Raw genomic sequence first — 14,333 nt, 5'->3', positions numbered from 1 at the left:
CTAAGGAGAAATAAACCCAAAGGGACTATAAGTAATTCTGCAGTGCTAACATTCCAACAGAATAGCCATTAGCCATTTTCTCACTAAGAGCTACTTTCACAGAAAGATTATTAGTATTTTCTGCTATTCAAGTACCGTTTTGGTAATGCTCTCCAAGAGATGGAGTCTATGAAGAGGAATAAAACTAAGAACTGTGAGACAGGGGAAGTAACTGATTTAGAGGGAAACTGCTTTCTACAAAATCTGCCATTAAAAATACCTGCAATTTAGCAGGGACTTAACAGGCAACTGTAATCACTCCATATCATTAATAGCTTTATTGTGAAGATGATGAAAAATGAAAGGTGAGTTTTATGAGGATTAGAACTCCAAAGTGCTTGCTGAGTTTATAAATCATCATATATAATTATCTTTAACAATTCTTTAAAAATAATATTTCTGCTGTGATGACTTTAATAGTCCTTTAATTTCTGTCGTATCTTGTCCATCTGTTGAAGTTATTTTATCATGCTTTTCTCTATCAATTTATTTAGCCAGTGTGATATATTATTATAAAATAATACCAATGTAAGAAAAGTCCACATGAGATCAGAAGTATAGGGTGCACTTGATACTATTTAGCATGATGATTTTGCTGATAAATTGCAGAGATTTTTTTAAATGGTATTAAACAATTTTGTCAGCCTTCCTTTCCTTTTTCTCTCTGATGTATCAATGCAAATCTTTTTATTATTTGTGTGTATGTGTGAGTATATGAACACATATAGTTAGCAAAAACATTTGGCTTGTGTTTCACTAGGAAGAGAATATATTTTGTATACATATCAATTTTAATTTTGTTTTATGATACGGAAAGAGATTGTTATTTTGTAGTGAGCAGCACTTCATTTGTAGATATTTTGGGGGCAGAATCTCAGCCTGATGCTTAGTTTTTGGTTGAGTGAGCTTGAGATTAAAGCTGGGAATCAGGTTGGATCCTATTCCCAACTCTGTCACTGACCAGCTGTGTGACACTGGGTAAGTCACTTCACATCTCCCCGTCCCTGTTAATTCATCTGTAAAGCAGGGATAATGATTTTTACATATGTTTATAAAAAAGCTTTGAAACCTGTATGTTAGCCAGGCTGTATTGTATTAGGGCATCATTAGGAACAAGAGTGTGAGGGATTTTGTTTTGTTTTGTTTTCTCCCTTGTGTCCTACGAATTTTTGATCCAGTTTAGTTGACTCTAACCAAATTTAATAGAGTGGAAGAGGTCTCAAAGATAATCATGTTCCTAAAAGCTTGCGAAATAGGCTATGAGATTGAGGAGAGAGAATTTTTAAGCACCCATATTGAATAAAAGACTGAAATCTTACCTGACGTTTTATTAGATAGCAAGGAATCTGCATGGAAGAAAAACTTGATAAATGCCCTAGCATCACTTCTATTGATTACTGTTTATAAACTCATCCATGTCACCTCTCTGTTGCTGCCTCAGGGTTACACACAGGGATATATATATGTATATATGGTGTGTGTGTGTGTGTGTGTATATATATGTATATACGGTGCAAATTGAAACACGGAAAGTTTCATCTCTGAAGAACTTCTTTCCTGTGAGGGTGAGCCCTGAAACAGGCGGCCCAGAGAAGTTGTGAAGTCTCCTCTTCCAAACCTGCCTGGCTGCCACCCTGTGCCATGTGCTCTAGGTGTCCCTGCTGGAGCACACACATACGGTGTTGATCTGCTCTTGATGATGCTTTTATTTGAAGAAATAAAATTCTCCTGGGATGATACCAATTGTTAATTATTTTTCTCATGCATTAGTCATAGAGTCAACAGAAAATTAATTGGGGGATTTCAAATGCAATATATTCAATACAGTACTGTCTATCTGGTGTCTGTAGATTTAATTGAATTGCACTATCTTCTCTGTCCCCCCAAATTCATTATCAAATGTAAAAATGAAGTAAGAAGCATGATTTCATTGTTACAGACTAGCAATATACATAAAATGTGCTCATCCAAGTTTATGAAAAAGAATATAAATAATGCTTTAGTTTTGTGAACCATCTGTATGATGTAAATGTGTGGCAATAAATATACATGTCTGAAAATCTGCAAGATGCTTTGAAGATCTCATATTTAACTTTGCTGTTTTCTCTGGCAAATTGCAAACGTTGTTTAAAGCACATATCCTGTTTTTTATTTTTTTCTATTCAGATTAAAAGTGTTTTGGTACTTTTTTTTTTTTAATGTGCATTTTTTAAATTACTTTCTAGAAGGAAATCTGAAATTACCTGAAGTCTTTAAATTTTATTTTAACATATAAATGTTAACATTGTTAATATTGTATTTTCATGTTAGTTATTTAAACAGAGGTAATTCCAGCCCACTATCCAGCCTATATTGAGGAAAACCAGAAAAATAGAATTAGAATTGTTGTATTTAATACAATCTCTCCTTAGAATGAAAGTTTAAAATGTAACATAGCATTATCTTTGTTTTCATAGCAGTGCTTTCCAAAGAAGCTTCCAATGTCTCAGTCAGTGCCTCAAATTTATATCCAGGTTAAGGAATTTATTTATGCAAGCCTTAAATTTTCAGAGTCACTTCACCGAAGGTAAGCTTTAAATGCCAGGAGTATAAAGTAATCTATAACTTCCATGTCTCTTCCATGCCCTAAAAATATGCAATAAATTGAAAATGTATCTTCCTAAATACTTGTTAGATATGCTTGTTTCCTAATTCCCATGAACAATTCTCTAAATTTAATACATAGTTTCTGAGTGCTGTAACACATTTAATGTTTATGTGCGTGAATGAATATGGATGAATATAATGAATGCAGCTTGGCATAGTGAGCAGTCTAAAATGCTGGTGAGACTTTTAAAATATTGTCTGATTTAAATAGAGAGCTTTTCACTTAACAAAGCATGTAAAATTTGAAAACATTTCCTTGAAAAAGATTCTTTCAGAAGTAATTGGTTTACCTCCCCGAGTCGTTCAACCTTGCTTTCCATTGCCTATACTTTGAATTTCCTTAGCAATCATTTCTCCTGACAGAAAATGTACTGGTTGCATACTAATTCCCTCTTCCCTGCCACCTTTTCTTTTAAAATAGAAAACATCTTGATTTCTTTCCCTTTATGCACCTGAAAGGCTTGGTTTTAATTACATAAAATAACATTTGTAGATCTGAAATCTGGAAAGTATTGATTGCTGGTCACCCACTTCCACGCTGTTAAAGATGTAAATGACTCTCTTTCACATGTTCTTAATTGATACTGTTTATAATTTACATGTACTAATGAGTGCATGTTGACCTCCATAGTTACTCATTAAAAGCACAAGTAAGTCTTTCCTAAATGCTGTGTTAATAAACATGTCCAAAATCTAAAAATAACAGATTTTGCTTAAGTGTTGAAATTCAATCAGTGGATAATTTGGTGAGTGAAAGAGGTAATGTGTGTGATAGATCACAGAAACTTACTGCTACCAGAAATTAAAAGCCCATAGGGAACTGTGAATGTGAAAAGCTTGTTATCCATAAAAAAAAATAAAATCAAACTATCGTCATATACAGAATCATTATAAAAATATGCAATTGTTTTTCAGTTCAACAGAAATAGATGATATGCTCAGAAAATCTACAAATTTGCTGCTAACCAGAACTCTAAGTAGTTGCTTACAGAACCTAATTAAAAAACCTCACATAGGTTTAACAGAGGTAAGTTTTGAAATACATACACAAAACTCTGTTTTTTTAGACGGTACTAAGCGTATTCTTATAAATGTAGGCATAGTGTAGTATTAAAATTTGTGCAAGAAAAAAAGTAGCATTTGCTTCAAAACTGAAGATTTGCAGAGATGAAAGATGACATGGGGAAAGGCAGCAATATTTGGAAGTATTCTCTTACAGAAATGGTAGCACTAGACTGTTGGGTCTGGTTGGAGTATGTGTATGCTGCACACGATGTGACAGTGCTCTGTCTCCTCCGTGACAAACAAGGGCTTGTAGGGAATTAGCTTAAGTCTCCTGTTTCTCAGGCTGCATGTAGTGCATGGTTCAGTGTGCTCTGTTCCTGTTTAGCAAGTATTAGGATGTTGTTGGGTTTATTTGTCTCCCGGGAGAAGATGAGGGGAAGAAAATCTCCCTCACATGAAGCTGCCAGATTAAGAAATCAGAAGTCTGAAGTCCACTCTAACACATGCAACTTCTTTTTAAAATATTAATTATATTAAAATATTGGGGTAGCTTTGTGCACATTGTTTCTGTGTCAGGACTTTTGCCTCATTGGGTTTACTCGACAGAATAAGAAGGGCTAAGGCGTTACGCTGTGAACGTTCCTGCAGTCGGCAGATACCCACTGCAAGATGATGCCTAATACTACTGAGGAGGAATTAAACAGTAGCCAGTAGAGCTGTGCTAGACCATATTAAATGCTGTTTTTAAACTACAAGATTCACTTATCTAGGTGAAATCAAAAAGTAGATGAAGAAATATCTTTGTAAATCATATATTGCCATGTGAATATATGTAGTGAATGTATGCAGTTTTGCAGAGCTGTAGTTCTTTACATTTTTTTGAAAGTGGTGGCAGAAAATTGGAAGGATATGAAAATAAATTTATTAATTTTTTAAGGTATTTAGTTGTCAAGGCAATATGCTTTATGAAAGAAAAATGTTTGAAAGAGAAGCATTTCAATAGTGTTCACTACAACAGTATTGGAGCCAGTGTACAGTAATAATTTAAGAAATGGTGTACTGATGTTTTAGTTACTGTCCAGTATATGTGGTCCATAAATTATGAGTGAATGTCCTCCTTGTAAAAAGATGGATGTCATATAGTAGCAGATTGTTATCATTGTTTTTTTAAAAGCATTGACAGCCTTATTTTTGAAATTTCCTAACCTAAGAATGCTTTACTAAACAGATACTTCTGTTAGTAAAAGTCTTCTTAATTGTGGTAATTTGATTCTTTTTTTTTCAATGGTTTGGAATAAGTGATGCCTTTTCTTTATTTTCCATTTTTATTTCTAAAATATCAAGTTATTTCACTGGGTAGGTTGTTGCAGTTCTCATTTTTTAAAATGCTATAATGTGTGTGTAAATTCTGATATTTAGAAGCTAACTTTAAAAATATGAAGTTGTTAAGTGGTAACTTGAAATACGGTAATTAATTTGTAGTAAAACTGGTGCTGAAAGCAGTAATAATGCTAGAAAAAAATCAAGTGACAATGGGTGATATAAAAAGTCACTTAATGGGATTTTTTTGTGTGTCTCGTAGCTTGTTCAAATCATCATAAACACAACACACCTGGAACAAGCCTGTAAATACCTTGAGGATTTTATAACTAACATTACGAGTGTTTCCCAGGTGACTGTTCACACTGCAAGACTTTATGGACTTTCTACATTTAAGGTATGATAGATGTCATCCTTAAAATTATCATGTCTGAAAATTTGTATAAAAATCACTAGAAGTACTTTAAAAACAAAAAGAAGGGAAATCGCACATTTTCTCACTTTGATGTTAAAATATTCTGAACTGATGAGAATTAAAATTCAACACTCAGCAGATAAGCACTTTTTCATATTATCAGAATGATTTGAAATATATCAGTACATCAGATACACTGATGTTCTCTTCCAGACATGTTATGATCTTTTATTGTTACAAAATGAACCTAACTTCACTAAAAGCTTTTATAGACTAAGCTCCAAATCATGTAGTATTTTCCATTTGTGAATAGAATCAAACCAAACTACCAGTAATCTAAAATACATCAAAGTATTTTGTTTGCTTTTATTATAAAATAGAAATTGTTGTTACATATTCAAATAGTCGCCTAGTAATGCATAACGTAAAAGTGACACCAAACATACAGAATTGTATTTTCAGAGCCGTATTTTTCACCATGTCCTATAAATAAATATATACATTAGAGCTGAGTAGCAGGGGGAAGAACCTGGAGGAGGGTGTTGTTTCCTAAGCTGATGAGAGTTGCATGTACATGACTGAATGGATGAGAAGATCATAATCTTCAAAATTGCCTATTCAGAAAGTAAACCTATAAGTGATTGCCATATGGAAGCACAAATATTTGTCTTATAGGACAAAAAAGGAGCTGTTCCTAGCAAGATAATAAACTGGTGCAATGGTGCAATATGTATTTTTTTTTCCATTCATCAATTTTACCTTCTTGTGTGCTTATAACATAGCTTTTAGTCAGTATCAAAAAAAAAAAAAAAAAAAAAAAAGAAAAAAAAAAAAAAAGAAAAAGGAAAAAGGAATTGAAATCTGTTTTCGCATTAGGGAGAGTTGTATTAACCTGGCATGAGAGCAGAGTAGGAGCTCGGAGCAGTGCCTGCTGCCCACGTAGAGGTTCAGGGCAGGGATGGGCTGTTATCCTGGATGTGAACCACCTATTACCACATTGACAAGCTGTTCCCTCAGATAAATCAGTGTTGACAATCAGTAATTGTAGGTTTGCTATTGACAGAAGCCTCTTGCCCTACCCCTTCTTTGCCTGCCTCTCTTCCCTTTAGCTCACACTTTTAATTCCTATCCCCCTTTACCTTTTATTTGTTAGTCCTTCTTTTTTTTCCTTTTGTTGATGTCCCTCCAAGTTCTTCATCTTTTTGTGTTCAAATCCAACATTTCCAGTGAGTCTCTCGAGCACTGCTAGCAGCACCAGAGGAGCACTGGGCTGGCACTGCAAGGAACTGCACTCTTCTTCCAAGTGTGCCACTGGCTCATGACTCAGAAATAAGTCACTTAACCTCTTTCTAATATAGTCCATTGTAAAATGGTTTTTAAAGTGTAATAAATTGTTCGCAATAGCAAATCTGTATAGATAATGAACATGTTGACTCCTATTCCTTCCAGGTGTTAGAATTGTGATCAAAGTCAATTTTATATTATAAGGATGAAAGTTGTGTCCAGGACACTAGTATTTTATTCCAACTCCACCTTAACAAATGGCCAGAGCTCTCTGAGGGCGCGGGGTGGGTTTCAGGTCCCTTGTGCTGGGGTGATCTGAAAGCGCATCCACAGCAAGCATGGCAGAAATTGCTTCCCAGGCCTACTCCAGGCAGAATGGCATTTTTGGTTTACATTAGAAAAAAATGGATGTGATTTGGGATTTTTTCTTTGGGAAGAAATCTCACATAGAGATGTAGGTACTAGTGCTTTGCATAAGCAGAGATTAAAAAAAAAAAAAAAAAAGCAACAAAAAAACCCCCTCAAAGCTTTTGGACTTTGGAGGAGGATTTCTAGGACTGAAACCTTGTCCTTTTAAAAAATTCCCAGTTATGTATTTTGGTCTAATGAGAGGTGCTACATCTGCCCCATAAACTTTGTCACAATTATTGATATGGGCTGTAAGGTCAAGTTGTTTTAACTAATGATTTGTGTAGAAAATTAAGCAAAAGATTTTAGTTTTATCTGTCCTATTGCTCTGCGGTTTGTCCTATATGTTTTTAAACCACGTCTAAGTATTACCCTGTGCAATTTTTGTCTTAAACACAATTTTTGTAAAATGTGCGGAAGTTAAGTGAACCTATATTCATAATGTATTTATCCATTCATATCCTGACATGTTTACCATTTAAGTAATTTCTTTCCTTGGTAATTATTTGGTCATATAAATTAAAATGTCATGCTTTGGATGTATGAATAATAATCCTATTATACACAGATACAGTCTGAGTGATTTATATATCCGTTGATTCATTTTTGAGATGCTTATGATGATTAGTAGAATTCTGTTTATGTCAACATAAATGTTATATTAATGTTTATGTTTATTTCTTCTTAAGCTACCCTACTTCTGTACCTTCATCATCGGTTCTTCTTGCTATGTGTTTGTTTTTAATTACCATGTATTTTTTGCATAACAGGAACTATTATACAGTAATCTAAATGAAAATACTTGAAGTTAATGATGTATACAGAGATCTGTTGTTCAGAATTCCCCAAATTACAGTATCACTTCTAGAACTTTATAAAAGTCCTCACATTTTTTAAAGAAAATTGAAAGAAAACTAAGAGAAAAAATTCAACTTAGCTTCAAAGCAATGTGTAAAGTAGTCCTAGATATTTGTAGGATCTGTTCCAGAAACTGGTTGTCAGTTAAGAATTATTGTATAAGAAATTGTATTATATGGGCAGTATTTTGTCTTCACATGGAATTCCAGGTGAGATGGGAATAATGTTCAGATGGGGAAATCAAAGTAGGTGACAAAAGTGTCCCAAATAAAGGTCTAGATCTTGTGGGAACCCAGCCAGCCTCAGCTTGTGACCGTTGCCTCTGCCCTTTTACTGCGCTCCTCCAGACCTCATCCTCTCTACACTCGCCCATTAGGAAGCTGAGGGAAGCAATTAGCTCATCCCTTCTGGTTTCTTTTCTTTGGACTAAACAGTCGAAATCCTACAGCCCCTGCTGACATGTTGGGTGCTGCAGCCCTCACACCTTTTTGCCTGCGCTCCCCTGCACTCCCTCCGGCTGCTCAGTGCCCTTTCCTTGGGCTGAGTAACCCAGCTGGACACAGTACTCGGTCCAGTAGAGTGACTCTGAGCAGATGTCATCTCAAGTGAAACATATTTCATATGGGTTATAATGCCATGTAAAACAAGATCCGTCAATGTATAGGCTTGTTAATTAAAACTAGCAAAGAGTTTTCTAGAATAACAGTGGAACAATATTCTTGTACAGGTCACGTTGTGCAGTTAATCCAGCCACTGCTTGCCTGCTACATCTGTTAGGGCTTCTATATAGATATTTTTGGAAGAGAAAAAAAGAAAATAAAAAATGAAGTCATATAGGATTCCAAAGCAGTTGTAACTTGAACTCTAAGTATTCAAGTTGTTTTTTCTTTTTTCTTTTTTCTTTTTTTTTTTTTTCAGTGTACACTGAAACAAAATAAGGTGGTTTCTTGCATTTATGGAATAAGGAAGACTAGTCCTATTGAGAGTAGTTCTATTTTCTGCACTTCATTTTTTTTCCCCATGATACAAGACATAGCTTATCCTGTTATAACATCCCCTCTGGCATAGATTTTAAAAGGTGGGTGAGGTGGAATAAGAGATTATTGCAGTATTTATATTTTATATTTTCCAGTTGATTGTCATCAATTTTCTCGTTAATTGTCATTTGTTTTGCTAGGGATTTAATGAAGAAGACAAGCTGGAAAGGTTCTGGCCTGGGAACTGTAGTTAGGCTACTATTGCCCCGTTAGTGTATTTTCACTAATTTCACTTTGTCCTTTAAATTTCCATTGCCAAATTTGCTTGTGGTCTGCCTATAGAGCATGTGTGTGAATGAATATGTTTGTAGATATTTTCCTTTAAGGTCAATCCATATTCTTTAACATTCAAAACAAACCGATGAGTGCAGCTATCCTCTTTCATTTCATTAAGCGTCGAGAGCTGGTTTGTCCTTCAATATTGTCTGATAAACACAGTTTAAAATTTGCATTACATTTTGTGCTTGTATCTCATGCTATGGATTAGGTTTAAGGATTCTATAAATTCTGCAAGTTTTGTCTTCCTCTAGTTTCTGAATGAACCTAAGTAGCAGAATACATTTAATTAACATCAACTTTAATTTGTTTTCATCTTGTGGAAGAAATCATTGTATTTCTTTTAAAACTTCTGCTTTGGCTTTTTGTATGTTGTCATAACACAAAGGAGGCTTTGATCATTTGTTTTTCTTTACCCACTTCTTATCACTTCATCATCTTGTCTTAAAATCTGTACAAGGCTATGTGCAAATTTAGTAATTATCTTGGTTTAAATGATTTTTGAGGTTATGTGTAGGCAGTAACTTGGTGTCCTGCTTTCAGTGTTTTCATCAAAGGCTAGTAATGGTAATCCATATGCCATCAATAAGGGTTTATTCAGATAGCTATATCTTACCCCACTGGCTAGGTGCTTGGTCTGTGTTATACAGCAGCTTTGCAAAATAGAGAATGAATGGGTACAAATGCATACAAATGTTATGGTTTCTCTCCTTATCCTCCTTTCTCTCTCCCTGAATGTTCGCACAATATGCTCTACTCACGGTAAAAAATCATTTTCTCATGAATCCTCCCTTTTTGCCTTTGTTTTAATGAAAAATTGTGTGCAGTTCCCCAGCAGGGCTCTTAGAGAGTTCGGTATGTTCTGCTGTTATTAATTACAGCTTCTGGTGGCAAATCATGTCACCTTCATTCTTTTTGAATGGTCAAACATTTCTTTTTGTTAGCAGTTAGCTGATAATCCCATTCACATTCACCCCAGGAGGTGATCTTAGAAATACATCTTGACTGTTTTTTAATAGAAGCCTTCAGACTTATTTCATGGCCATTTTTTTAGAGAGCTACTTTTTCCATTTTGTTATTGTATATAAAATCACATCTTAAGATGACATTCAAATACTAAGTACTGTTTCACATGGGTGAAGGCTTAAAAAAAAAAAGATTCATTTCATCATATAAAATTGTGTAGCTTTCAATATTATAGTCATGTTTTCTGACTTTGGATAGCTGAAGATATGGATACCATCTTTTTCATATATTTTTTCAATCAGCACTCAGGCTAAGCATAAACAGATGTAACTGCAGGTCTAGCTGGTAGAAGTTTTTGAAATCTGTATCTCGGCATTAAGCCGTGTAAAGACTGTTGAAGAGCCAGACACACAGCATGGGATCCTGTGCTGGGCTAAATCTGGTGCCCATGAGAATAGAATAACTGTTTCCAAACCTACTTTTTCTCTGAGAAAGAAGCTTTTGAACAAAACAGCCTCATTTTCCCTATCCAGGGGGAAAGTCTGTGAGCTTTCTAAAGTTTCCTGATAGCAGTCTGTCCCAAGTTAAAAGGAGAGATCCTGGGATTTCTCTCCTTCTAGGAGTCATCCCAAATCTAAACGGGAAGGGCTAATTCACCCTTTCATGACTTGTGCAGTGGGATTCACAATACTGCTTCTCAAAAGTCTCTTTTGGGTTTCAAATCCAATTTTAGTCAATTTAATAGTTACCTCACGGAAACATTCAGATCTCTTCATTCACAGTATTGCCACACTGCTCCTATTGTATCCCAGTAACCAAAGCAAAATAACAGATAGTCAAAAACAGGCTTCCAGAAGCAGAACCTGAGGAACTAATCCTGTCTCTATCAGTTATTGGAAAACAATAGCTGATAAAATGCTGCAACCACTCCGAAATGTCTGAGTTTTTTTTCTGTTCTTTTTATTACCTTTTTTATTTATAGGTCACATCATTATAGAATATGGAAACCTAAGTCTTATAAATAATTATAAAGTTAAACAACAGCTTATCTCTTTTTGAAACTTTTGCAGACATAGCCATCTATGAAACCCTAAATGTCAGTGTATTCGTTTGTGTAACATTTTAACAGGTTATTAGATTCTTACATGCCAGATTAGGTGAGCTGTTTATTAGAGGTTTTTACAGGTTGGCTTGGCCATAAAACTGCCATTTTTAGGGAAACCTCCTCTGACATCTCTATGTGGCAGGTCTATAGACCTGTTCATTTCTTCAAGTGCCTCCCAGACTGAGATGTGGCTGAAGGTTGAATTTCACACACACAATCTGATGCCACTTGTAGGTTTAGTTCCTTTTACCTTTAGTATTTGTGTTGCCTGAACTGCTGTGATTTTAGACTGCTTTTACCCAGAGGAAGCTAAGAATGGGGATTTCACCCACTTTTGAGTTTTTCTAGTATACCCAACTAGAATGTGAGCAACCCATTCTAATGATACCTCTTTCTTGAGGTCTTTCTCAAGGTCAGTGAAGAAAGTTTTACCTTGAGACTAACTTAGAGCAGAGAATTTGACAAACATCATTAAATTCCAGGCTGACAAAAGTAACTTTCCTGGCAAGAGACCCCTCATCAAGCATAACCCAATCCCAATGTATCTGTGAGGAATGGTTCTAAATAAATGAGGAAGATAATATAGTAGACTCTCTTTGCAGTAAATGTTATACTTTACCTCTGGGCAGGTAATTTCTGTGTCTCTTGTTCCTGCAGAACAGAGTCTGGGTGGTGGCAGAACAGAAAGAGGAATGAGAAGGGTTTTAGGGGAGTGCTCGAATTGCGCTGTGGTATCATCATATTTAAGGAAGGATGTAAAGACATAAGTATTCTTCAGATGTGCAAATTGAAGACATCAATTAGACCTAAAAATCCTATGCTTGCTGGACCTCCAGCCATGACAGATAAATTTTGTTGTTATTGTTGTTGTTTTTTTCTGTATAAAAGGGAAAATAAACTTTGTTTCAATGTCGGTAAATTTGCAAGGCCAAATCAATGGTGATTTCTGTGAAGGAGGGTAAAGCAGTTTATTTGATTACAAATTCAAGTGCATTTCATTTATCTCTGTAAACTTAGGTGGCTCTGTAGGCATGTTTTGTTACAAACACTCGTATAGTATGCATTTACAGGCATGATTTTTATAATTTACAGGCATATACATTTTAAGATTTTTTTTTTTAATTGGGAGAAAAACACATGTCTGACTTCATTGATGAACATAATTATTCTGCCTTTTAATAACGTTTTAGAACTGTGGTAATTGTGTGCTATTTATTTCAGGATGCAAGACATGGTGCAGAAGGAGAGATATACACCAAACTTAACCAAAAAATAGATGAATTTATTCAGATTGCTGATTATGATTGGACAATGTCTGAATCGGATGGAAGAGCCAGTGGATACCTAATGGACCTTATTAACTTTTTAAGAAGCACATTTCAAGTTTTTACTCATTTGCCTGTAAGTGGTCAAAATTGTTTAATTTAAAGCTATTGGCACGTTATATTATCTTTAAGTATTAAGATTTTAAAAATTAAAATAGCCATGAAGCTAGTATAATAGCAGAAAGATATGATATTTTATTTTGTGCATGAGCTGGCAGATATATTTTTTCAGCATTAATATTGATATTCATATTTTGAAAAATACTTTCAAATACTTTGGTAATGTAATTAACAACGGCTAAATTACTTACGGTAAGACTTCAGTTTTCTAGAGCAAGCAAGAGCAGACTACCTGAGAGTGGCCTTTTTAATTAACCATGTTGCTTCTGTGTATGCATTCATTGATTCAAAGAATACAGAATTTAATGCAAGCTCTCGAGTCGTGCGTGAGATCCTGGAGGACTCGCATATTCTCCAAGGTTGTCTTCAATTGAGTTGTTCTGATTGTAAAAAGAGATTTAATTTTAGTAAACTGAGTTTCCGTGAAATGAATCTTCATTCATGTTTGTATATATCTTTTGTTATTCTGTCCTGGGTAAAGGGTGTTGTTAACCTGTTTATGTGCTTATTGTTACTTTCTGTTGTCTAATTTCCCCTCTTGAAGACAGAAAATATGTTCTAGTTTAAGTTATCTTCACAATACTTTATACCTGTGTAGATCTGCACAAATTTCAATGAGTCATGGAAGGTACATCTGTTTTTCACTAGTGTACTTTTTATTTTTGTCACGCTGCTCACATTCACCTCTCCTAGAGAGTAAGTTCTCAACACGCAGAATGTTTTGAGGCTTCAGACTTAAAGTCAAAGGTATTTTCTTCATGTGCTGTTACAGCACAGCTGTATAGTTTAACAAAGTATTTGGTAAAAATATAGCTTTCAGAAAAAGGGCTTTATATAAGAACAAGATATTGAAGTTGCTGCCTTGGGGGCTTATCTGGTGTTCTGAATCATTTGTCAAGTGGCTATGATTTTTTTACTTTATTTGTTTATTTTTACTGATTCAAGCACATAGCTGACTCTGAATATACCATATAATGTCATTATGAATGTGGAGATGTGAAACATGGACTTCCATTAACAAAGGCCCTGTGAAGAGATTATTCTTTCATTTCAGATTTTGCCTTTTCTTGCATTTAGTCTTAACCAGATAAGTCTGGTATGGAAAGAGGATTATTGCAAAATTTTATTTCTCCCACATATTGCTATTTTGGCTTGACTGTCTATAGAAGCCTACAGTCCTGTGAATGTTGTTGTGCATGAATGTGGAAATTACATGAAAATGTATTTAGAGTTTCATTATGGTGATTTCAGTTAGATTTGTAATAGTTATCTTCATAGTTATTTATAAAGGTGTTTTCGAATGTTCTGGGATAGAATCCCAGAACTATTTTCCGTATCTGACTGCTTTTGGTGTCCTAAGCAAAACTAGACTATCACATGTCATAGCTAAGATTCGGAATAGTATTATTGGTCATTTTCATCATGGAATGAAAATGCCACAATGTCATTTTTCTGACAACTTTGATATAGCTGGCATATATGGTATTATTCATAAATTTCTTAAGACCTTGTCTGTAATTAGAGATCGA

At 34.7% G+C, this 14,333-nt stretch overlaps 1 protein-coding gene across 6 annotated transcripts in view; it reads left to right on the top strand.

Moving 5' to 3' along the window:
* EXOC6 (exocyst complex component 6) overlaps positions 1 to 14,333 on the top strand; it is an 84,917-nt gene that overhangs the window by 33,149 nt on the left and 37,435 nt on the right. For 4 of the 6 annotated variants that reach the window (XM_026051040.1, XM_026051060.1, XM_026051068.1 and 1 more), the window contains exons 15-18: positions 2,496 to 2,605; positions 3,601 to 3,712; positions 5,273 to 5,407; positions 12,581 to 12,760. In XM_026051040.1, coding sequence (XP_025906825.1) covers positions 2,496 to 2,605; positions 3,601 to 3,712; positions 5,273 to 5,407; positions 12,581 to 12,760 — 537 coding nt within the window. The remainder of the gene's footprint in view (positions 1 to 2,495; positions 2,606 to 3,600; positions 3,713 to 5,272; positions 5,408 to 12,580; positions 12,761 to 14,333) is intronic. The other 2 variants (XM_026051075.1, XM_026051047.1) reach the window with 1 other exon arrangement.

This window comes from Nothoprocta perdicaria, unplaced genomic scaffold (assembly GCF_003342845.1).
Source record: "Nothoprocta perdicaria isolate Ctin4 unplaced genomic scaffold, notPer1 scaffold_111, whole genome shotgun sequence".
Classification (NCBI taxonomy): domain Eukaryota; kingdom Metazoa; phylum Chordata; class Aves; order Tinamiformes; family Tinamidae; genus Nothoprocta; species Nothoprocta perdicaria.
The sequence above is the reverse complement of the archived record's forward strand: the minus strand, read 5'-3'. Positions and strand labels throughout refer to the sequence as shown.